Source organism: Madurella fahalii (assembly GCF_045866475.1).
Source record: "Madurella fahalii IFM 68171 DNA, scaffold_3, whole genome shotgun sequence".
Classification (NCBI taxonomy): Eukaryota; Fungi; Ascomycota; class Sordariomycetes; order Sordariales; genus Madurella; species Madurella fahalii.
In genome coordinates this window covers 5,278,907-5,301,411 of record NW_027263973.1, presented here as the reverse complement: position 1 = coordinate 5,301,411, position 22,505 = coordinate 5,278,907, and the positions used below count along the sequence as shown (strand labels likewise).

The window sequence follows — 22,505 nt, the reverse complement described above, 5'->3', positions numbered from 1 at the left end:
TATGATCCAGCCTCGTGTTGGACCTGCCCAGATACGGTGCAGACCGGCGGTCCATCCATCAACGGGCTGCGGAGACAAACATGGATGATGGCAGTCGGATGGGCAGCAACAGAAACGGGACTTTGGAAACGGGACTTTGGAAATGGCGGAGAACATTGCAGAAACTTTCTAGTGTAGCCTGGGCGTGCGGCTTGGGGTGAGGTGGGGTCATGCCCCGCCAGACATGCAAGGAACGCACGGACCCATTCATATTCAGGTTTGCTGCTGAGCTTGGGGATGGCATTTGCGGACCGGAAACCACCCGCTGACCTCTGACTTCAGCTGACACTATCTGAGCCCCCTTAAAGTCGCCTATTGACGGTACCGGTTCTTACTACTAACCCAACCAAGAGACCGTGCACCCCTAACAACATGAGTCCAGACCATCGGCAGCTCGCAACACGTCTATTCTCAGCATGGTAGATCGTGCATCCGGACAACCTGCAAAATGGGTTTCTCGGGCCTGCTCGGCTCCTCGAGCGAACGCGCCGCAAAGACCAAGGGCGTAGCGCCCGCCAGCACCACTTCGCTGCCTTCCACGACCGCCGCCGAATCGGCCCTACCCGAACACATCTCGGAGGAGGCCCACCTGATGCCCATCGAGCCGGAAGCCCCGGACCTGCGCGAGCTAAATGCCTGTCTAAACGCCCTCGCAGCCGTGTTCCCCAACATCCAGATCGAGGTGTTCCGCGAGATGCTCGCCAGCTTCGACGGCGAATCGAGGCTGGCCCTGGTCGCTGACGCGCTGCTGAAGAGCCGAGCCACTTGGGTGAAGGGCCGATGGAGGGTGGCCGGAAAGGACGGTCAATCTGACGCAGCTTCGCAGACGTCCGGACAGACGGGCAGCATCCTGGTCCCCAGGAAGGAGGCGTTCAGGAGTCCCGAGTATAAGCAGGCGGTAAAGGCTCTGGCTTGGCACGAGTTCAGAGGGCTGTCGCGGTCGACCATCAACGCCGTCCTAGCCGAGTCGAATTATTCGTATCTTGATGCCCGCCAGACGCTAGTAGACCTATCGTCCAAGTCATGGCGCTTCACCATCTCGTCTCTCTTCCTCCGGCGGAAGCCCGTGTCGACGGCCGAGGCCGAGGCCCACCCCCTCGTGATCTGGAAGCCGATGGGCCACGGGTCGATGGTACCCACCCTCAAACCGACAGGCAACGCCGAGCTCGACCGGGAGCTCTTTGCAGCCCTCATCGTTCCGCTAACCGAGCGATCCCGGGCAGACCGCGAAGCCAAGGACCATCAGATGGCCATGGCGCTGAATAATGCAGAGGCCGAGGAAGCCGATAGCGCAATCGAGTGTGCCTGCTGCTTCACTGAGTCGGCGTTTGAGGAGTTTACGTCGTGCAACGCGCACGGCCACATGATCTGCTTCAGGTGCGTGCAGCACTCCGTCTCCGAGGCCGTGTTTGGACAAGGCTGGCAACGGAGCATCGACAAGCAGACAGGCACCCTCCGCTGCCCCGCCGTCGACTCGGAGGAGTGCCAGGGGTCCATCCCCCAGGACCACATGCACCGGGCGATGCTGGAGGAGAAGAACGGGGCCGAGGTCCTGCACAAGCTAGAGCAGCGGCTCGCCGAACACAGCCTCGTGTCGAGCAACCTCCCTCTCATCCGCTGCCCCTTCTGCTCATACGCCGAAATCGATGACGTCTACCTACCCGTGAGCGAGACGCAGATGCGCCTGCGAGCTCACAACATCTACAATCTCGTCTTCATCGTTCTGTGTGTCTGCTGCATACCCTTCCTGCTGCCGCTTGTCCTCTTCTCGTCGTTCGTTGCCCTCCTTCTTAGCTCCCGGCAGACCCTTGGCGACCGCCTGACTAGGGAATTCCGTGAGGCTCTCGTTCGTCATCGGCGGCGGCGGCGCGGCTTGAGGTTTGCTTGTCAGAATCCAGGATGCAAGCGCGCATCGTGCCTGAGCTGCAACAAGGCGTGGGTCGACGTGCACGTGTGCAACGAGTCGTCGCTCGTGGCGCTGCGCACCCAGGTCGAGCAGGCCATGAGCATGGCCATCAAGCGCGTATGCCCGCGCTGCAACACGTCGTTTGTCAAGACGGCTGGCTGCAACAAGCTCACCTGCCCGTGCGGCTACAAGATGTGCTATGTCTGCAGGAAGGACATTGGATCCGGAAGTGGGCCGGATGTCGGGTACAGGCATTTTTGCGAGCATTTCCGGCCCGAAGGTGATCCCAAGAAGTGCAACGAGTGTAGCAAGTGCAACCTGTGGGAGGCAGAGAATACAGATGAGGTCCTGCAGAGAGCGAGGGAGGAGGCGGAGCGCAAGTGGAAGGAGATGGAGAGGAGGGAACTGTCCGGGGCAGAGAAGGCCTTCCTCGAGACGGGTGTCGCATCGCAGCCGGGGACGCGGGCGTTCGAGATGGCTCTCCACAGGGGAAGGTGGCCGACGCTGACGGAGGTCTGTGATGTGATTCTGGAGAACGTGCTAGTATGACAATGGGATCCCCCGGGGGGGGGGGGGGGGGCAAGTGGATATTGGGCACCACGGAAGACATATTGCACTAAATGGCGTCAGCGTGATCACAGCGATACCCGGGATGCGGATATCTATATAGCATGTACAGCAGGCTAGAGCTGCGTAGAGTGTAGAGTGTGGCAGGGTATAGCATCGCTCTTGATCTTTCGAGTGAGGGGGGTTCAGAGGGCCGGCCAGGATGGCTTACGTAATCATACTGTCCAGCGCTCCCCGAAATTTCGTGTTTGCAGGGTCGCCTCGGCGCGCCTCGCGCACCTGCCAACGGCAAGCTAACGACCGACCGTCCGAGCAGCAACCGACAGCTTCTCACGGCAGGACCGCGCAGCCCCAGGCCCAACCAAGTCCAAGCTTCGACCCAAGTAGCAAGGAGGATTTTGGATACGCCTCAGGAAAAGCATCCCCCGGAATATACCATAGTATTGAAAACCGACAGCACCGCCCGCTGCCGCAGGCGCCCGTCGCAATGTCGAGCCAAACAGGCAAATGGCGCGAGGAACAGGTGCTCATCATCTGCCCCGGAAGCCAAACCACGCTGGCCCAGCTCGGCTGCAACGAGCTGACACCGCCCGCCTTCCGTTTCCCCACGCGCATGTTCAAAGATGTGGACTCGGACAACTGGCGGCCACACCACACATACAAGCGCAAGAAGGAGGGGTCCGGCGCGGGGGACGACGAGTGGGAATACGTCGAGGACACGGACTCGACCGAAGGCGCCGTGTATCCCATCCAGGGTGAGTAGCCTTAGCCGATCCGCCTCCGGTCAATTGGCGCCGTTCTCTGACCCGCTCTCAGCCGGCCACATCGTGAACATGGAGGCCTTCCTCGCCTTTCTCGAGTACGTCCACGGCCAGCTGACGACGACCTACCACAACACGCCCATCATGCTGATGGCCTCGCCGCAGTGGACGCGCCCCGACTGCGAGACCATCGCGCGCTACATCTTTGAGAAGACCAAGACGCCCGCCCTGTGCCTGATCCACAGCGGCATCGCGACGCAGTACGGCCTCAAGTGGCCCAACATGACGGTTGTCGACGTCGGCTACGAAAAGGTGGACGTGACATGCATCTACGACGGCCGGGTCGTGTCGCACAAGGTTGTCGGCCCCGTCGCCGGTACCAAGCGCGAGATCAGCGGGGGTGAGGTGTTTACACGCCGGCTGATGGAGCTGCTCAAGGCGCAGGGTTTTGATTACGAGATGGCCGAGCAGCTGAAGAAGAGCCCCGTCTGCGAGGTGCTGCCGTATTCGCCCGAGAGTCCGGATTTGATGGAGCTGCCGGCCGAGACTGGGACGGCCGCGCCAGCGGCGACGGGCGAGGGGCCCAAGATCGTCGAGCCGCCCCGGACGTATACGGCACTCGACGAAGACGCTGGGGCCAATGGTGACAAAGACGTTGAGGACGATGGCGTCCTGGACGTGGCCAACATTGTCGCGAGCGGGCAGACAAGAGAGTTCCTCGCCAAGAAGGAGAAGGAGAAGGCAGAAAAGGCCAAATCAGGGCGAAAAGGGAAGGACAAAGAAGGCGGCGACGCGGGCGCGGCAAAACCGATCAGACTACCGAACTCGAAGAGGGTCCGGAACGTGTTCCACTACGAGGAGCTGGTGACAGAAGACGTCCCGCTCGCGCCCCCGCCCAAAGAAGACAGCAGGAAGGACGTCGCCATGGCCGATGCTGGGTCGACAACAGCACCTCCGGCAGAAGACGCTGCCGCCACAGCGGGGGGAGACGCACCCGAGACGGAGCCGCCCTCTGAACAGCAACCACAGCCCGCCGACGCGCCGACATCCGAGGCGGCTCAACCGGCAGACGCCTCCCCCGCGACGGAACGGGTAGCCCGCCGCGTGCGCCGCGACATCGAGGTCGGCCTCGAGCGCTTCCGGTTCGCGGACCGCAAGGAGATCGACCGCATCGTCACGGCCATCTACCGCGCGGTCCAGGAGATTGAGGACATGTACATGCGACCCGGCTGCTGGGAGAACATTGTGTTCGTCGGCAACGGCGCGCGGATCCGCGGCCTGCGAGACAACATCATGCAGACGCTGCAGGCCCGGCACCTCGTGTCGCCCAGCTCGGCCACCATGTTCACGTCGGAGCTGCCGTCTAACATGGGCACTCCATCGGGCACAGGTTCGCAGACGCCTACGAGCTCGTTCGCCGGCGCCGTCGGGGGCCAGTTGCCGACCGGCGGGGGCGTCAACCCACTCTTGCAGGCGGCGACAACGGCGAGCTTGGGGGTGCCCGGAGGTGTTAACGTCGCCGGGTCGAATGCGGGTGATAACATTGCTACCAGCGGCGGGACGAGCCATCACTTCCATAGCCAGACGCCGACAAATATCCGGCTGGCGCCGCTGCCGGCGTATCTGACCGAGTGGACGAAGCATGGGTTCGAGGAGGCCATGTTTTTGGGTGCGCAGGTCGCGGCGAGGCTGGCGTTTTGCATACATAACCTTGATGCGCAGGGGTTGGAGAGCCAGCGGCTGATGAGCCTGAGCCGGGTGGATTATAAGTGAGCTTTTCTCCCGTCTTCTAACTGCTTCCGGGCGCACGTACTAACTAGCGGTGCAGTGAGTTGGGACCTAGAGGGATCAGGTCGCATTCCATGCTCGGGTGAGCGTAGGTTTGTGTGCCTGGGTGTCTCGATCGTGTCCCGACGAGGTCAAATAGGTTGGCGCCGTTCGATAGCGGTATTGGCTAGTATCCATGGAGTTAAGGCAAAAGTGCTTACCAGCGGGAAGGAGGGGGCAGGCGCAGCGGCAAGATTTGTCTTACTGTCTTGGGATGAGGGTGGACTAGAACCTTGTGTTATATACAAGCGGTGAGGTGGCAGTGTGTCGGTCATGTTGAAAGCGTGTCGAAGTACGATGGATGTATGGATAAATCCTCTGTCTGTTCAGACTCTGGTACCAAGTCTGACGTATGCCTGCTCGATCCCGCGGCCAAGAGCCAAGAACCAGACCTAGAAGAATGGTTAGGAGATTCGCACGGATGTTCGACATTAAAGCTCTAAAACCAACAGTTAGACTGTTAGTACCCTATGGCAGAAGCCAATCAGTCTTTCCTTCACTGCCTCAGAGCCTGTGCTACAAAGTGAGTGTCGCCATGCCCCTGAAATGGGGAAAAAGGGGGAATCAACAAACATACAGGGTTAGGGTTATAATCCCCTCTTGGCTCCAGGTGACTCACCCTGGCCAATCCTCCTACGTTCAGACAACCCATCAATGCTGCGGATAGCACTCCTTTCTCTCGGCCCAGTCACAACAACAGCTATCGCAGTTACGCCTCACCATGACAGCCCGGAGAAATATCTCCTCCCACTCCTCGTTCGAGGCCCAAATCGGCTACTCCCGCGCTGTCGTCTCGGGGGACATGGTCTTCGTGTCGGGATGCACGGGGTAGGCCTTCTAGCTCCCTTGATGTCAACTTCCCGCTCTAGTCCGATATTGACTGCGGGCCGAAAGATACAACTACGCCGCCGGGTCCATCTCGGACGACGTCACTGCCCAGGCAGAGCAATGCATGCAGAACATTGCGTCCGCCCTGGCCGAGGCGGGCGCTTCCATGGGTGATGTCGTCCGGGTTCGTTATATACTGCCCGATCGAGCCGACTTCCCAAAGACGTGGTAGGTCCTATTTCTCACTCTCGTGATTCTGTCCACAGGGAGAGGGCGGGATTGGTTCGATAAGCGAAGCGGTAGTGGTGGTGTGGTGTATAAGACTGGCTGACTGCGTTGTCCGCTAGGCCTGTCCTGCAAAAGTGGCTGGGCGATATCCGGCCGGCAGCAACCATGATCCAGTGCGGGTTGATGGAGGAGGTGATGAAGATTGAGGTTGAGGTCACGGCGAGGAAGGGGTCGGCTGTTTCGGAGGAGCAGAAGACGTTGCTGTGACGGGGACGGCAGAAGCAAATCGAGTCACAGGAGACAACGGGCTTTGGCAGTACTGCTAGGGCATCGACACTGCTCCAATGTCAGGCAGTGGCTGTAGGTTCCTCCTCCCATCAAGCCGAAAGCGGGCTGCAAACAGGACTTTGACCCGGAGTGTCAAATCATTGCCATTTCTCGTACTTCCACTCATCTGAACAAGCCGTTCAAGAGGTCGAGCGCCGTACCCAAATTCCATATACATCATCTCCTCCACGACAATAGCACCGGCGAAGTAGGCTTTAGGATTGGCCACTCATCATCTTTCCTTGCGTTCGGCACATCTCCATCTCGGTCCTTCCTTCCCATGTCCTGTAACCGCAGCCCCGCACCGCCATCACCCGCCTCCTCGTCCGTATCGACACCCCCGCGCTGGGGTTGCAGCTGCCCAGAAGCAGATGCCGGCATCATTCTGCCCCTCGTCGCCCTTTCCTTCACCTTCTCCCTGAGCGCCCTCGGAACAAACAGCGCCCACATGTACTCCCTGAATGTCCTGGTCGTGCCAAACACAATGAAGGTCAACAGCCCCGCCGAGACGCCGGGCGCGAACAGCGCAAAATCGCCTTTGGCGCGGTCCGCGCCGAGATCCGGCTCCGGCGGTATGTTTTCGGCGTCGTTTGTGCTGGCGGCACGCAGCTGAAAGACGATGACCACGAGCTGGAAGAGGCTTGGGCCGGTCAGCATCTGATAGGAGGGGCGGCGGACAAGAATGACACACCTCAGCGCGATGAACGCCACGGTAAACCGCAGGATAAGCCAGTTATCGTAGATCACCTTCCTTCGCGGGACCGGCGGGGCGTGCGGTGTGCCGGAGCGGGTGCCGTTTGTTCCCGTTCCCGAGAATTGGCCGTAGCGGACGTTCCACGACGCGAGCGTGATGCGCGAGCGGAAGTAGCGTGCAAGGATGGCGAAGAGGACTAGGCTGCCGGCTGCGAAGCAGGCAATCACTAGAAGGCATCAGCAACGGAACGGAGGGATGAGAGGTCGAACCTACTGATGGCATCGGCCAGCGCCATGAAGCCCGCCGTGGTGCGCTGGACGGGGCTGAACCTGAGCAAAATCATCTGCACGGCAGGCAGGGTCACGGCGGTTGCTTTGGCGGCGATGCTCGCGTGGAACCGGTACATCTTGCTGAAGCGGAGCTGGAAGACGCTGTTGGCGAGCTCCACGGCCCAAAATAAGACGAGCATGGACTCGACATTGTAGGAGTAGTACTCTGCAGCGACTTAGACGGATTCGCACACGACGGCACACGGCAGCACACAACATACGGATGTAAAACAGCACTAGATCCAGTCCCGTAGAGGCGCCGGTGATGTTGAGTTCGGGGTTGCCCACGTTGGCGACGAGATTATCGTACTGACTCGTCTTGATGTCACGCCAGAGCACAATGGTGTGTATCTGCTGGATGATGGAGGCCACGGTGTGCAAGGCCATGAAGGAGCTCAACAGAGCGACATCTGAACGGTTAGCTGCCACACTGTTACTTTTTGAGAGGCCCACTCACAGCTCTTGCGCTCATGGTGGACCCAGACGAGCCACACCAGAACGAGGCCCAGGGCCAGACAGACGAAGCTGTAAAAGAGGATGCCGGCGGCGTGACCGGCCGCTCCGGACGGCAGCTGGACGGCCATCCCCGGTGGTTGCGAGGGTGAAGCCACACCAGCGGCAGGTCGCGGTAGGACCACAGGTTATTAACCGCGCCCTGCCGGAACAAGTTTTGGGTGCTCCCATGGGCCCGGACTGCTGACAGCGGGAGCATGGAAGCTTGGCCGAGAAACCGGACGGCACCCGGAGGTCAGAGAGCGCCCAAACCGGGATAGTTTCTGCACATCAGCCGGCAGCCGAGCGTGGGTGGGCAAGGGGGCGTGAAGGGGGCGTGCCAAAATCAAGGGTCTCAGCGCATATATCACGACCATTGGATTGGGCCTCTACACCAGTCGGTGGAGCAGTATGCTTGATCTGCGGGGAGACATCCTGTGGAACTCTTGCCGTACATATACTAGTAAGTGTACATTTGTAAAAAGGGGGAGTATTTCCCGGGACAGAAGCAGTTGTCTCAGATCGCAGATCGCACCAGATCCTGCAGAGATTGCTTGGGCGTGTCAACAGAGGCAGAGGGGCATCAAGGCCGGCCACTTCTAGAGCCTCGGAGAGAGCCCGAAATGGTAGCCGCTAGGAGCTTGAAATGGAGACACCAAGCTTGGCGGCTCTCGAGAGCGGCGCCTCCGACACGCTAGAGATGGAGCCATTCCCATTGCGTTGATACCCGTCCACGATGACGGGAATACGCCGTTCAGCTGCTCGGAGAAGCAGAGCCGAAGGAGCCGCATAGACCGACCATGTGGAGAGACAATACGACCGTCTCTAACCGCATTCTGCTCAAGGAGGAGGAGAGTTAATAGGGTGGATTAGCAGAGCGGAGTCGATACTATGGAGTTAGACACGACTGTTTTTTCTGACTGGAGCCGGAATGTCGCCGTACGCCACGTGGTGATGGAGATAGGATGCGCGTGCGGACAGTGCACTTTGTACTCTTTCTCTTAAGTGTTTTCGCAGGGGTGCCCCGCAACGCCAAAATACACGCGCTGTGGCAGCCGCGTCTCCTGAGTGACTCGTGCTCCAAGCCAAGCCTTCATCCGTTATTCGTCCTCACCTCGCGTCACTTGAATCATCCACGTCTTTTGCACTGGTATCCATCTTCAACTGCAATTCAATGGACGACGATTGGGAACCGCCGCTGCCGGCAGGCTACAACGATGCCAACCGGGCCTTCCTGCAGGCCTTGATGGCGCGGGGCACGCTGACCTTCCGGGAGGGCCGAAAGATTGTCGCCGAAATCATGTCTGCCGCCGAGGGCGGCAATTGGGTCGACCCGCGGGCGGTCACCCTTCAAGACTTTGAAAACCTGATCCGCACCGCCCGCGAGGCCGTCGAGCCGCTCGACTTTGACATCCGCAACACCCGAGATCAAGTTCGCAACGGCGAGCGAGTATGGGCTTTCATCAACGCCCACAGCGACCCGATGACGCAGATGGCCACGGCGCGCTCAGCCGAAGAAGTGGCCTACATCAAGCGGCTGCTGGACGCCATGTTTGAGCAGCACAACACGCCGCGCATGGAGGTCATGGCCGTCGACGAGGGTCAGGCGCTGAGGGTGTCCCGCCCGCCACGGCAGCGCGAGAGTGTTGCCAACGCAAACGACGACGACGAAGCCACCGCCGCGCCCACCGACCGCGGACTCAAGCACTCCGAGGTGCTGTCGCTGCTGTCGAGCCTAGTAGCCGAAGGCTGGCTGGAGAAGAGCCGTGACGGATTCTACAGCTTGAGCCCCCGGTCCTTGATGGAGCTTTGGGGTTGGCTGGTTGCAACATACAACGATCCGGACTCGGAATCCGAGTGGCAGCATATCAAGTTCTGCGAGGCATGCAAGGAGATTGTCACGCACGGCCAACGGTGCGCCGAGCCGGACTGTACGGTGCGACTGCACGATATCTGCGAAGATGCATTCTGGCGGACGATGCGCGAGAGGAAGTGCCCAAAGTGCAGTACGCTGTGGGACGGAAATCACTTTGTAGGCGAGCGGGCAGTCACCTCGAGATCTGGATTTCAGCGCGGCCGGGGACGGCGTAATAGGCGGAGCGAGGCCGATGCCGAGGCCGCTGAGGACGGGGAGTGATTTATTCTGTACTGGAATTACACCTTTTTTGATACCCTGGGACACGGGATTGAGATTCACCAGCCACAGATATGAATCCACGGCCCGTTATGACATCACTGTGGCGGTGCGGCCGCTTGGCGATAACGCGGCTAACAGACCGGAAACGATCTGAGGCGGCGAATGAGGTTCAATTGTGGTCGACGGCAGGGTCTGCTCTGTTCCCTCTAACCGCATGGTACCCCTCTCCACCGCCAACACTCCGGAAATAGGCCCACGATGGCCCTACGCTTCTTCAAGAAGAACAAGGACACGGCCAAGAAAGAGGGGAGAGGGACGGGAGAAATAGCCAAGCCAAAGACGGATAAAAAGGCTCAGCCAACTCCGAAGGCTGATGGATCAGTTCCCTCGGCTGCAGAAGGGGAAGCCTCGCCCGTGGCCCCTCTTCTAGACGAGGAAGACGAGCAATTCCTCGAGCACCTTGTATCCCACACAAGCGACGACGAAGATGAAGGCGCACGCCCACCTCTCCCCCCGCGGCGGCCCAAGACCCCCGACCTGACCTGGGACAGCGACAGCGATTCCTTCCGCGTAGCTGAGGCTCAGGAGACAGCAGCGGCCCCAACCGCCATCGCCGCAACCCCTAAGAAGCAAAGCCGCTTCTCGCGCCTCCTCCACCGCACCAAGACGGACAACAGCAAGTCGTTGACCGTCCCCTCCGCGTCCGCGGCCACGACCGAAGAAGCCGACCGCGAATGGGCCGACCTCAGCCGCGTCCTCTCCCGCCTCGAAGTAACCCCCGCCGCCACCACCTCAGACGGCTCCTCGGCCAAAGCGCAAAGCAAAACCAAAGCGCTCGCCCTATCGGCCTCGGACGAGGTGAAATCGCTCGTCGCCCAGTTCGTCGTCATCCTCAAGGACATCATCTCGGGCGCGCCGACGGCGGTCGACGACCTGACCGCGCTCCTCGACGGGCGCAACGACGCCCTCAAGCGGGGCTTCGAGAAGCTCCCGTCGTCCCTCCAGAAGCTCGTCACGCAGCTCCCCAAGAAGCTCACGTCGACCCTGGGCCCGGAGGTGCTCGCGGCCGCGGCCGAGGCGCAGGGACTGGACCGGGACAAGGACGGCGGCTTCAGCAGCTTCTTCAAGCCCAGGAATCTGAGCGAGCTGGTCATGACGCCGGCCATCGTCAAGAGCATGCTCAAGGCCATCGTCAACGCGCTCAAGGTCAGGTGGCCCGCGTTTGTGGGGACCAACGTGCTGTGGAGCGCGGCCGTGTTCTTGTTGTTGTTCGTGTTGTGGTACTGTCACAAGCGCGGGAGGGAAGAGCGGGAGAAGCGGGAGAAAGGGGATGCGGAGGCGGATGCGGAGGCGGATGCGGAGGCGGAGGGAGAGAAGGACGAGACCGCCGAGGAGGTGACGTCGTCGGCAGTGGTGGTTGTCGAGCCCCCGACCGAAGGGGCATCGCGGGCGTGATGGCGGTTCTATTGCGAATTACGGCAGCGATACCCTAATGCTATTCATTTGGTTTGATGCTGTCGTCGTACATGTAAATGTCCCGCGTGTGGTTAAAATGCTGGATGCCATGGCTAACCGGTGCAACGGGCGGGGCGTATTGCCACTAATCGTCCTGGACAAGCTCCTTAATCTCATCCCTCCCCGGAGCCACCGCCTCGCCGGCCTTCTCGTCCCTGCCTGACCGGTCAATCACCTTACCGCCGTCCTGCATCCAGAAGCCGACCTCGTCCACAATGTCGTAGACAATGTCCTCGACGATCTGCTCGTCGTAACGCTCGCTCACCGGGCGGAGCTTGCCGAGCCGACTGCCGTCCGCATCGTCCTCGGGCGGCGGATACCAGAAATCGGGCCCGAAGTTCACCTCGACCGCGCCGCCTCGGAATACGCTCACCGCCGGGTAGTAGCCCAGCGACCCGTCGTCGAGCGCCTCGCGCCCGCCAGTCTGCTGCGCCTGCTTGGACGCTGGCGGCAAGAAGGCGAGAAGGTCCGTCCAGGGTATGCCCATGAGCACACCATTCTTGTACACCTTGATGCACGAGTTCGGCAGCGTGCGCAGCGCGGGGACCGGGTGGTTCGGGTTGGGCCGCTCGAGGGCGGCCCCGGCCCCGAAGGGCGACGGGTTCATCAGCTCCTCTAGCTCCTTAGTCGTATGGTAATCGATTTTCTCAAAGTAGATGTGCGCCTTGAATCGGATCGGGATGCGGTCGCGGATGATGTTGGGGGCTTCCCCCCGGTCCGCTTCGTCGTCGCGGTCCACAGCGGGGTTGTACTGTCCCTGGACGATCCTGCGCTGGAAGCGCTCCGACGGCAGCTGAATCTCCAGGCCGATGACGTCGCCTTCTCGGATGTCCTCCCCCGGTGAGAAGAAGTCTTTTGGCCGCGACATGTGCACCTTTTGTCCCGCAGCATCCCGGAGGCCGTAGCTGTAGGCGTCGAAGCCGACCGGGGCGTCCAGAGATGCCTCCCTCCTCGCAAAGCCGATACGGACGTGGCCGTGAGACTCGGCATCGCCCTCGCCGCGGTTCGCCAGTATGCCCCGCGTGACCTTGCACTCCCAGTACCAGCGCCCCTCCCTGACGGCCACGTTGGCGCGCGACATCCGGAAGCCCTTGTTCGACGTGACGTGAGTGCCGGCCCGGTCAAAGAACATGTGCGATGCTGCATCTTCGAAGCTCATGTGGGCGGCGTGCGGGGGGGGCTCGGTGTTGCGGTAGTAGAACATGGAGGGGAAGGCGGGGTCGGCGATGCAGTGCGTGTAGTGGAAATTTTTCTTGTTGTAGACGCTGGAGCAGTCAGACCGGTGTTATGAGCAGGAAACTGAGGGTGCTTACTGCTCTGATGTCTCGAAGAACTCTATCGTCCTGCCGTCGGCGTCCTGCACCTCGTGGTGGCTCGTGAAGACGGGTCCGCGGGACGGCTCAAAATCCGATGGTTTAGGCCGCGCGAGCTTGTACCGCATGGGCGCGAGCTCGCCGGGCACTTCTCGCTGCTTGGGATCTGGCGTCGCCCGTGAGCTATCGGGACCGCCGCCCTTGGATTCGCGCTTCTTGAGCGAGTCCTTCTTGGTTCGCTTCTCCCGCGCCATGGCCTGGCCGTCGTCGGGGAATTGCACCTGAACTTTCTGGGCCTTGACTTCGGTACTGAGGGGGGATGACACTGCTGGGCTGTGGTCGTCTTCGAGCGCACGCTTCTGGGGTATGGAGGGTAGCCCTGAGGGCGTGAGCTCCCTCTGGGGGGAAGCAGCGTCTGCCATTTTATAGCGGTTGCTGTAAATTGATTGCTGGAATTGATTGCACTGACCGGCAGGCTAACAGGGTGCTGCAAACATGCATTCAGAAACAATCGTAGAAACAAACAAAAAGTAAAAGCGATCTTGCTTGAGCTTTCACGAACGCGACGGAGCATCGAGAACGCGGATCCGAGCTCCCAGAAAGCTCACCTAAAGTGGGCTGATGGAATAAGTGGGTCAGACTTTTGCAGTGACCAATTAGATACCACTCTGCCTGCCGCCAAACCGCCGTCACTGCCCCTTCGCTTCTCAACTTCGTGGTCCGTGATACGAATTTTCAGCAACTTCATCGCCAAAATGCCCGTCGTCAAGGGAGGCGTGTGGACAAACATCGAGGATGAGATCCTCAAGGCGTCGGTCAGCAAGTACGGGCTGAACCAGTGGGCGCGCGTGTCGTCGCTGCTCGCGCGCAAGACGCCCAAACAATGCAAGGCGCGGTGGAACGAATGGCTCGACCCCAGCATCAAGAAGATCGAGTGGAGCAAGGATGAGGACGAGAAGCTGCTGCATCTGGCCAAGCTTATGCCCACGCAATGGCGCACCATCGCCCCGATCGTCGGCCGCACCGCCAACCAGTGCCTCGAGCGGTACCAGAAACTCCTCGACGAGGCCGAACAACGCGAGGCATCCTCGTTGGGCCTGGCCGGACCGGACGGCGGCGAGACGCGGGCTCCCACCGCCGACGACGTCCGCCGGCTGCGGCCTGGCGAGGTTGACCCCGACCCCGAGACGAAGCCCGCACGGCCCGACACGATCGACCTCGACGAGGACGAGAAGGAGATGCTAAGCGAAGCCCGCGCCCGCCTAGCCAACACGCAGGGAAAGAAGGCGAAACGCAAGGCCCGCGAGCGGCAGCAGGAGGAGTCGCGCCGTCTCGCCGCGCTGCAGAAGCGGCGCGAGCTCAAGACGGCCGGCATCAACATCAAGGTTACGACGCGCAAGAAGGGGCAGATGGACTACAACGCCGACATCCCGTTCGAGAAGAAGCCCGTTCCTGGCTTCTACGACACGGCCGAGGAGATCCAGCGCAACGAGTACCAGCTCGCGCATTTCGACCCCAAGAAGCAGCAGGTTGGCAACAAGCGAAAGGGCGAGCAGGACGAGGATGCGGAGCGGAAGAGACGAAAGAACGACAAGGACGCACCGTCAGCGTCGATGCAGGCCGCCCTCAAGGCCGGCCGGATGCAAAAGATCCGCGAGGCCGAGCAGAGCAGCAAGCGGAGGGCCCTGGCGCTGCCGGCCCCGCAGGTCAGCGAGGGCGAGCTCGACGAGATTGTCAAGATGGGCATGATCGGCGAGCGGGCGAGCGCCATGGCCAGCGAGAGCGAAAACGATGCCACGCGGGGCCTGGTGGGCAGCTACTCGACGCTCAACACGAACGCGCCCATCAGAACGCCCAGGGCACCGGCGCAGGAGGACCACATCGCCAATGAGATCCGCAACATCCGGGCGCTGACAGAGACGCAGTCGTCGCTGCTCGGCGGGGAGAACACACCTCTTCACGAGGGGGTGGGATCTACGGGATTCGACTCGGTTGCGCCGCGGAAGCAGGTCGTGTCGACGCCGAATCCACTCGCAACCCCTTTACGGTCTGCAGCTAATGGCGTCGGCGCCACACCGCTAAGAGTCGGACAGACTCCCCTGCGTACACCACGCGACACCTTCTCGCTGAACACCGTCGACAGCGAGATGTCCATGGTCGGCGGCACGCCCGCAGACGCGAGGCTGCGCGAGCTGTCGATCCGCCATCAGCTCAAGCAGGGCCTCGCCGCTCTGCCGAAACCAAAGGAGACGGAATGGGAGCTGGAGCTGCCAGAGGACCAGCAGGAGCCAAAGACGGCCGAGGAGCAGGAGGAGGATGCCGCAGAGCGCGATCGCAGGGAGCGCGAGATTCGTGAGGCCCGCGAACTGCTAGAGCGCAGGCGGCGGACACAGGTGATGCAGCGGGATCTGCCACGGGCCGTAACGGTTGACTACAACGTGCTGCTGCGGGCGTCGTCGGAGGTGGGGGATCCCGCCAAGGCGGCCGTCGCCCGTGAGGCTGCGCTGCTGATGGCACACGACGCGACCAAGTACCCGCTTCCTGGGGCTCCAACGGGCGTCAGGCCGGTGGAACTGCCGCGAATCGACGACGCAGCACTCGCAGAAGCGCGGCTCCAGGTCCTGATGGAGATGAAGGACAAGCCGAAGCCCGAGGAGGTGCAGGCGGCGTGGGACAAGGAAAACGCGAACGCGCTGCTCCTCGGCTTAGGGTGTTATGAGTCGGACGACGAGGAAGATCAGGTCACTGCTATGCGGACAGCACTCGACGTAAGCAACCCCCCCCCCCCCCCCCCTTTCTTCCCCCAACCCCCTTATACATCGCGCGAACCGCCACTAACTTCAGCAGGATGCCCTCGAAACCCTCATGGCGTCAGCCGAAAAGGGCAATAAGCTCGAAAAGAAACTCAACCTGCATCTGGGCGGGTACAAGAACCGGGCCGAGATGCTACGGAAAAAGATTGGCGAGGCGCACGTCGCGCTGGAGAAGGCGAGGCACGCGCTGAGCGGGTTCCAGGTCCTGAGAGCCTCCGAGGAGGCGGCCATACAGCGGCGGCTGGCGGCGTTGCGGGCCGAGGTGGCGTTTGTGAGCACGCGGGAGCGCGAGGCGCAGGAGCTGTATCGCCGGATGAGGGACGAGCTGGCGGAGTTGAGGATTGAGGTCAATGGGCGATAGTGTATGATGCATGTAATGTATAGGGCATCGCTCGGTTCGAGGTACGTTGTGTGTTTTATACCAAGACAGCGGTAGGACTATAGAATGGCAATGCGAATGTGTCAAGCAGGCCGCCTCTACCATTGGCGGGCAGTCTCTTATCCAAAAGCAGGCTTCAACACTTCAGAGCCTCGTCACTTCTTCCCCAGCCGAGGTAATCGCACCGGCAAAATCAACCCCAAACTCACCACAGCCAGCGCGAAGCAACACAAGAACGTCAGTCTCAACGCCGCCTCATAGCTCTGGACCACCTGCTCCTGATACACCGCAGGCAAATCCCGTATTGCCTCCACCGACTGCCTCGCCTTCTCTACAATGGCATCCTTCTCCGGCCCGGTCACGAACTGCTCCAGGTAGTACCACAGCGCGTTCTGTACCACTAGCGAGCTGCACGCCACGCCCAACACCATTCCCAGACTGCGCCACAGAATCAGGGTGCTCGTCACGACTGCTTGTTCACGCTGCTCTGAGGTGGCCAGGACCGCCATGAAGGTGCCGGGGAATTGGAAGCCCGAGCCGGCCGAGCCGGGAACGAGGCAGAGGATGTAAGCCAGTGCCGGCCAGCCCCGACGCATGGAAGAGAGGCAGAGCGTGCCGCAGACCAGGAGGGACGTGCCGAGCACGAGAGGCCACTTCAGCCGGCGTGTGTAGGTGACCAAAAAGCCTGTTGCCGTGCCCGCGGCGGAGGCGACGGCCGAGGAGATGACGAGGCGGAAGCCCGAGGTTGTGGCGCTCGTGAGGAGAACGCCTTGGAAGAAGAGCGGCCTGTCACGGATTAATGCGCGTTAAAGGGAGGGGTGAGAGAGGGCGCGTACACGTTGAAGAGGGTCGCGTTGGAGAGGAATGCGGCGATATGATTCGACATGATGAGGTTCATGTGCGGCGACTTGAGGATGAGGTGGACGGGCATGATGGGCTTGGCGGCGCGCTTCTCGACGAGCAGGAACAGCGGGAAGAAGACGGCGAAGATAGCAAGGGACGCTATCACGAAGGGGTGCGACCAGGGCATAACATTCCCACCGAGGTTCTAGTCCGTCAGTGGCGTCCGGCAATCGGGTCGAGCGACTTACCAGACCGAGGATGAGAGAGGTGACGGAGCTCGACAGTAGGATTGACCCCTTAAAGTCAAATGTTCGCATAGCCTCTCCCAGCGTTGTCTTTTCTTTTCCGTACAGCCCGATATCCCCGGGCACGACGATGGCCGCAACAGCGAGACATGCCACCAGCAGAGGCAGCTGGACGCCAAACACCCACCTCCAGCCCAGGTAATCTGCCATAGCACCGCCGAGCGCAGCGCCCAACATAGAGCCCACGCCCCATGTGATGTTGATGTACGACTGGTAAGCCCCGCGGAATCTTCATTCGTCAGTCTTCTCCGCCTTCAACAGACAGCGAGCGCGAGCGGACTCACTCAATCGGCACGACATCGCTGACAATAATAGTCCCCAGCGTCATCACCCCTCCGGCACCCAACCCACAAACCGCCCTCGCGACGATAAAGCTCGTCATGCTTCCAGCAAGGGCACACCACGCTGTAGCCACTAGGAAGATGCCAGTGGTAGCTAGATACGGCCCGCGCCTGCCGATGGCATCCGATAACCCGCCGAGCAAGGGCTGAAAACTCGCCGACGTCAGAAGGAACGCCGTCGACAGCCACGAGGCGCTGTTGCTACTGCCAAAGTACGAGGTGATGACCGGGTGGCTCGACGCCAGGATGGTGCTGTCAAAGCAGCAAACAAAATAGCCGGTCATGATCTGGAGGAAGAGCAACCAGAAGCGGGAGCGGGAGAGGCCGCCGAGGTAGCGGCTCACCGTATCCGATGGGCTACCTGCGGCGAGAAGGGGAGTCTCTTCATCTGCGGTGAGGATGGCGCCGGCGCCCTTGGCGTGCTCGGCATCCCGGGGCGTGCTTGAGCCGCTCGGGCCGGGAATCGGCTCGGCGCCGGGGCCGGTACCCGGGTTGCGGGATGCTTGAGTCGCCATTTCTTGTTTGCTGCTGCTGTTTTCTGTCGAGGACCTAGTGCAAGGACTACGGATGAGGCAGCCGAGGGGTGGCCAGCGCTATATCCGCCGAGCTGCGGCCCGCTGGTGACTCCCCATCGACGAGTACGAGTAGTCCCGCAGGTTGGGGCCCTTGTCTCCGATTCTCGGGACAGGTCCTGCTACGGAAGGTCGAGGAGAGTCGGGCTATCGACAGACCCGCTCTCCATTGTCATAGATAGACAATCGTTCCCCGACCCGTCCCATCCCACCCCTTACCTCTCCTGGTCTGGCTTTACCCTAGCAGGGTGACCTTTGTAAAGGTTCTCGGTAGGAATGGGGGCTATCGACCAGCAGCCATGGTCGGCCTCGGAAGGCCGAGTGTCATGAAGATCGCCAATGTCGGCCAATTGCGCTTAGACCCAGCGCACTTCAAGGTTCTGCAGATGCGTCATGACATTCTGGTCCAGTTACCCCTCACTGTCTCAGTGCGCGTTGTCGGAGGAATCCACATTGCCGAGCGCGGCCAGCGGGCTCCGAGGGTCACGCCAACGGATGCTTACACCTTCGTTCACGCTCCGACTGCAGCCACCCGGTGTTGATGGCAGCCCATGACTGGCAGTTGTTGCTGACAAATGATGCTGAGCGCTGCCATGTCGGAGGTTGAGAATGGGTTAGCTCCTGGTCAGCCGTGCGGTGTGGACCGGAAAACAGAGAAGATGCAACATCACGGCGTATGCGAACCCGTGTAGGATGCGGCACTCAATCTTCTGTTTCAAGATAGTCATTCCTGCCAATGCCGCAATAGAAGATGATTGCTCGTCGATACCGCTGCCGTCGTCGGCTATACCCTTCATTGAACGCCACAGTTAGTATCTTCAGTGTTCTGCACTGGCCCTGCAAACCGCCAGTTTGAGACACCATCCGGCATTTGGTGACAAGGGTTCGCAAGGGTTAGCTGCACTGAGGCTCGGGTGATTCCCAAGGCCCGACATTGGGTACAGTACTGTACGAGTAGCGGGGTCTTGGACAGGCTACCTTTAGCACCTAGGGTGTATGCCAATAGGGAGCGGGACTTATCGATAAGGCGGCTGGGCTGACTATCGGCGGGCCACAGCCGTACTGTTACATGTCCAACTTTCCAATCGAGAGCAACCGTCCTTGCCACGCCGCACCCGCAACAACTTCTAACCCAACATCGAGGAAACTGCATCATCCAAAACTGTAATGGACGAGAAACGCGAACCGCCGATGCCGCCTCCTATCCGTCGCGGGCTCAGTCCCCTCCGGCTGGCCCTTGCTAGCGCGTACCTGGGCTTCGTCGCCTTGCTCTACTTTGGCTTCAGTCCTTTCTCGGCGGGCCACTGGCGGACGCCGCCGCCGCCAGCAGCAACGCGGGCGCTCGTCCCCCTGGAAGCGCACATCATGAGCAAATGCCCGGACGCCAGGGTGAGCTGCACCGGGCGCCGCTCTCTGCTCCTCTAACACACCAACAGGACTGCCTCCGGGAGATGGTGCTGCCTGCGATGCAGAGAGCCCACGAAAAAGTCAACTTTACGCTGTCCTTCATCGGAACGTACGTCGCCCCTAGCGTCGCCTACCCGAAGCCTGCTGACCCCATCCAGCCCGACGGACCGCGACGACGGAGTGGCCTGCAAGCACGGCGCTGAGGAGTGTAGGTTCACCCCCGCGGCTACCCACCCGTCCGTTTATTGAGCATCGCAGGTCTCGGCAACATCATCGAGCTGTGCGCGCAGCGCCTCTACCCCGACCCCAAGACATTCCTCGGCTTCACCATGTGCCTGACGCGCGACTACAAGCACATACCGCAACGGAGCCTGATCGAGGACTGCGCGCTCGAGCACGCCATCGACTTCTCGGCGCTCAACGAGTGCGCGACCAAGGACGACGGGGCGCTGGGCGTGGGGATGCTGCGGGACAGCGTCAAGAGGACGGCCGAGGTAGGAGATTACGCAACGTCTAGGCTTGATCTATACTCTATGCTAACCATAACCCCCCCCTTTCTCTCTCTCTCTCTCAACAGGCCGGCGTAACCAAAAGTTGCACGGTGCGGCTCAACAATCAGATCTACTGCGTGCGCGACGGTGGCGAGTGGAAGGAGTGCCCCTCGGGGCCTGGCGTCAACGACCTGGTGGTGGAGATTGAGAAGCTGTACCGTTCTTCTTCTTGAGGGGCTCAAACACATCGGTCCACAAGTCGCTGGCCTCGCCCAGCGTGTAGCATAGCGTAACGGCGTCCATTCCCGCCTCGTCGTCCCCCCGCATGGTCTCGAGCTGCGAGATGATGCTCTCGAGCCCGACCGCCTTGCCCGTCGCCTGTGTGGCGCCGGCCTCGAGCGCCACGTGCACGATGTGGATGTGCAGGTGGTAGTAGGTCGGCTGGTAGTGCACGTACAGCTTGAGCTGGTCCGCCTCGATGCCCGGGTAGACCTTGGTGGTGGCGTCGAGGAACTTGGCCCGCATGTGCCGCAGCCAGGGGATGTGCTTCCTGCGCAGGTCGCGCAGGCTCCACAGGTCCCGCCGCTCGACCAGCCCCAGCAGGTGCAGCGCGTCGAGCGTCTTGCGGTCCCAGTTGAGGTCGGGCAGCAGCAGGAAGCCCTCGTCCGGGTCCTGGCCGTACGGCGTCCGGTAGATGACGTCCTCGGCCTCCTTGCGCCCCTCGATGATGTTGAACGCCCAGTTCAGCCGCCCGGCCTCGCGCTGCGCCCGCATGAACGGCCGCACGTGGTCCCGGTAGGTGGCGGGGGTCTCGGTCACCAAGCGCACACCCTGCTTGCTGTACTTCTTGACGTGCTTTTCCGTGCACGGCCAGATGAGGTTGATCTTGAGGTCGGCAAAGTCATGGTTGTCGGACGAGCCGCCGCTGTTGGCGAGGTACCAGTGGTAGATGTCGTTGGCGCCGAGGTTCTTGAGCGCCCGCAGGCTGCCGGGGACCGTAGCTAGGTAGTCGGTCGAGCTCGGGAACGGGGCGCGCTCGAGGATCAGGAGGGCCGGCTGCGCGTCGATGGTGCCGAGGAGGGAGCTCCGGCGGCCTGCCTGGTCTGTTGTGCGGGTTTTTTTTTTTTTTTTTAGTGGCGGTCGCCGTGTTGACGTGGGAGGCCTGGCGCACCTTGATTGAGTAGCCGCTCAAACTTGAACTTTGGGACCAGCGCCTCTGCCTTTGTTTTGTTATCTGCGTCGGACATGGTTGCTCGATGATTGTTGAAGTCTGGAGGTGGACGTACGGTGGGGTCCCGCAAACTGACCCCGCGGACTAAGGCGGACTAGGCCCGGGCCAGGGCTTCCACTGCACCGGCGGGGGGGTTGCCGCCGGCAACAGACCCCTCGGTTACTTCGATGTCCCGGGAACTGTAGCCTGGAAAAATAAAACGCCTTGACGCCATGATCTTGTCCACTGCTCCGTCCTCTGCGGGTCCCTGTAGGAAAAATCCCTCGCTGGTTTTCTATGGAACCGGGGCTTCCGCTCGGGAGAAAATGAGTGAGGGACGGGGGCTCTGTGTATCCACGTAGGCCACGTCAACGCTATCATCTTGACTTCTAGGCATGTACGAAACCATCTATCTACAGCAGTTTCCCCGTGTCGGTTGAACAGTACGTACAGAGCAGAGACGCTGACAGCTTAAGCAGAGACGCTGACAGCTTAAGCAGAGACGCTGACAGCTTAAGCAGAGACGCTGACAGCTTAAGCAGAGACGCTGACAGCTTAGTCGGGTGCCGTGTCCGGAACCCTGGCCGGGGTCGGAGGAAAAGGCACCGAGCTCGACGGCGAGCGACAGGGACAACATGGAGCACCTCGCGACCGAGGCGGCCTGTTGCTGTCCTTGTCCGCCTCTATCCGCACACACGTCCTGTGCCCGAAATAGCATACTGTTACTCTTCACCACCACCCACCTGCATACGTAACCGTTAGTCCGAGTCCAACACGGCACTGCACAGATGCTGCTCCTTCGAGCTCTTAAACCCACCGTCGGCCTTTTTCCGCACGCGTGTACAGTACTTCGGTAATGCACGCCCTGCACCGCTGACGTATTCGGCCCGGCTCGGTTTGACCGGGTAGCATAGTGGTGGAGGAGGGGGGGTAGATGCCAGGGCAGGGCTAAGCGGGTTGCACCAATGTTCGGTAGTGTTTTCCCGGCCGTCCACCCACCAGCGTAACATGGGGGCTAGAGTGGATGGACGGGACGTCTTCTAGAAAGCATGTTGGTCTGGGCAGTCCATCGCACACGCCAAGGGGTCCTTCTTCACGAGCTCTGCCATTCCAGATAATCAAAACAGTCTGTATTATGCCCGGATAAGTCTAGTAGCATCCATTCCACTACGTGGCGTTAG

The 22,505-nt window shown here is 61.0% G+C and overlaps 11 protein-coding genes across 11 annotated transcripts; 7 read left to right on the top strand and 4 right to left on the bottom strand.

Moving 5' to 3' along the window:
• Nucleotides 1-487: 487 nt before the first annotated feature.
• MFIFM68171_06921 (uncharacterized protein) lies at nucleotides 488-2,494 on the top strand (the record flags this gene model as incomplete). The annotated part of the gene is made up of 1 exon (XM_071062341.1): nucleotides 488-2,494. The coding sequence occupies one exon, from the start codon at nucleotides 488-490 to the stop codon at nucleotides 2,492-2,494; it is 2,007 nt and encodes a 668-aa protein (XP_070918442.1).
• A 505-nt stretch (nucleotides 2,495-2,999) lies between these two features.
• Nucleotides 3,000-5,147, top strand: ARP9 (Actin-like protein arp9; the record flags this gene model as incomplete). The annotated part of the gene is made up of 3 exons (XM_071062340.1): nucleotides 3,000-3,267; nucleotides 3,329-5,042; nucleotides 5,102-5,147. The coding sequence occupies 3 exons, from the start codon at nucleotides 3,000-3,002 to the stop codon at nucleotides 5,145-5,147; spliced, it is 2,028 nt and encodes a 675-aa protein (XP_070918441.1).
• Nucleotides 5,148-5,821: 674 nt separating this feature from the next.
• On the top strand, nucleotides 5,822-6,423 carry MFIFM68171_06919 (uncharacterized protein; the record flags this gene model as incomplete). The annotated part of the gene is made up of 3 exons (XM_071062339.1): nucleotides 5,822-5,928; nucleotides 5,995-6,156; nucleotides 6,276-6,423. The coding sequence occupies 3 exons, from the start codon at nucleotides 5,822-5,824 to the stop codon at nucleotides 6,421-6,423; spliced, it is 417 nt and encodes a 138-aa protein (XP_070918440.1).
• Nucleotides 6,424-6,660: 237 nt separating this feature from the next.
• Nucleotides 6,661-8,090, bottom strand: MFIFM68171_06918 (uncharacterized protein; the record flags this gene model as incomplete). The annotated part of the gene is made up of 5 exons (XM_071062338.1): nucleotides 6,661-7,123; nucleotides 7,175-7,403; nucleotides 7,451-7,672; nucleotides 7,728-7,916; nucleotides 7,964-8,090. The coding sequence occupies 5 exons, from the start codon at nucleotides 8,088-8,090 to the stop codon at nucleotides 6,661-6,663; spliced, it is 1,230 nt and encodes a 409-aa protein (XP_070918439.1).
• Nucleotides 8,091-9,172: 1,082 nt separating this feature from the next.
• Nucleotides 9,173-10,135, top strand: MFIFM68171_06917 (uncharacterized protein; the record flags this gene model as incomplete). The annotated part of the gene is made up of 1 exon (XM_071062337.1): nucleotides 9,173-10,135. The coding sequence occupies one exon, from the start codon at nucleotides 9,173-9,175 to the stop codon at nucleotides 10,133-10,135; it is 963 nt and encodes a 320-aa protein (XP_070918438.1).
• A 258-nt stretch (nucleotides 10,136-10,393) lies between these two features.
• MFIFM68171_06916 (uncharacterized protein) lies at nucleotides 10,394-11,590 on the top strand (the record flags this gene model as incomplete). Its single annotated transcript, XM_071062336.1, has 1 exon — nucleotides 10,394-11,590. One exon carries the CDS (start codon nucleotides 10,394-10,396, stop codon nucleotides 11,588-11,590), a length of 1,197 nt encoding a protein of 398 aa, XP_070918437.1.
• Nucleotides 11,591-11,735: 145 nt separating this feature from the next.
• Nucleotides 11,736-13,385, bottom strand: ASH2 (transcription factor, contains a PHD finger motif; the record flags this gene model as incomplete). Its single annotated transcript, XM_071062335.1, has 2 exons — nucleotides 11,736-12,915; nucleotides 12,964-13,385. 2 exons carry the CDS (start codon nucleotides 13,383-13,385, stop codon nucleotides 11,736-11,738), a joined length of 1,602 nt encoding a protein of 533 aa, XP_070918436.1.
• Nucleotides 13,386-13,718: 333 nt separating this feature from the next.
• On the top strand, nucleotides 13,719-16,137 carry CEF1 (Pre-mRNA-splicing factor cef1; the record flags this gene model as incomplete). The annotated part of the gene is made up of 2 exons (XM_071062334.1): nucleotides 13,719-15,731; nucleotides 15,811-16,137. The coding sequence occupies 2 exons, from the start codon at nucleotides 13,719-13,721 to the stop codon at nucleotides 16,135-16,137; spliced, it is 2,340 nt and encodes a 779-aa protein (XP_070918435.1).
• A 173-nt stretch (nucleotides 16,138-16,310) lies between these two features.
• Nucleotides 16,311-18,159, bottom strand: MFIFM68171_06913 (uncharacterized protein; the record flags this gene model as incomplete). The annotated part of the gene is made up of 4 exons (XM_071062333.1): nucleotides 16,311-16,941; nucleotides 16,992-17,203; nucleotides 17,247-17,532; nucleotides 17,588-18,159. The coding sequence occupies 4 exons, from the start codon at nucleotides 18,157-18,159 to the stop codon at nucleotides 16,311-16,313; spliced, it is 1,701 nt and encodes a 566-aa protein (XP_070918434.1).
• Nucleotides 18,160-19,383: 1,224 nt separating this feature from the next.
• Nucleotides 19,384-20,347, top strand: MFIFM68171_06912 (uncharacterized protein; the record flags this gene model as incomplete). Its single annotated transcript, XM_071062332.1, has 5 exons — nucleotides 19,384-19,605; nucleotides 19,653-19,732; nucleotides 19,782-19,831; nucleotides 19,882-20,117; nucleotides 20,201-20,347. The coding sequence occupies 5 exons, from the start codon at nucleotides 19,384-19,386 to the stop codon at nucleotides 20,345-20,347; spliced, it is 735 nt and encodes a 244-aa protein (XP_070918433.1).
• Nucleotides 20,348-20,352: 5 nt separating this feature from the next.
• Nucleotides 20,353-21,361, bottom strand: MFIFM68171_06911 (uncharacterized protein; the record flags this gene model as incomplete). Its single annotated transcript, XM_071062331.1, has 3 exons — nucleotides 20,353-20,376; nucleotides 20,478-21,217; nucleotides 21,286-21,361. The coding sequence occupies 3 exons, from the start codon at nucleotides 21,359-21,361 to the stop codon at nucleotides 20,353-20,355; spliced, it is 840 nt and encodes a 279-aa protein (XP_070918432.1).
• Nucleotides 21,362-22,505: the final 1,144 nt, after the last annotated feature.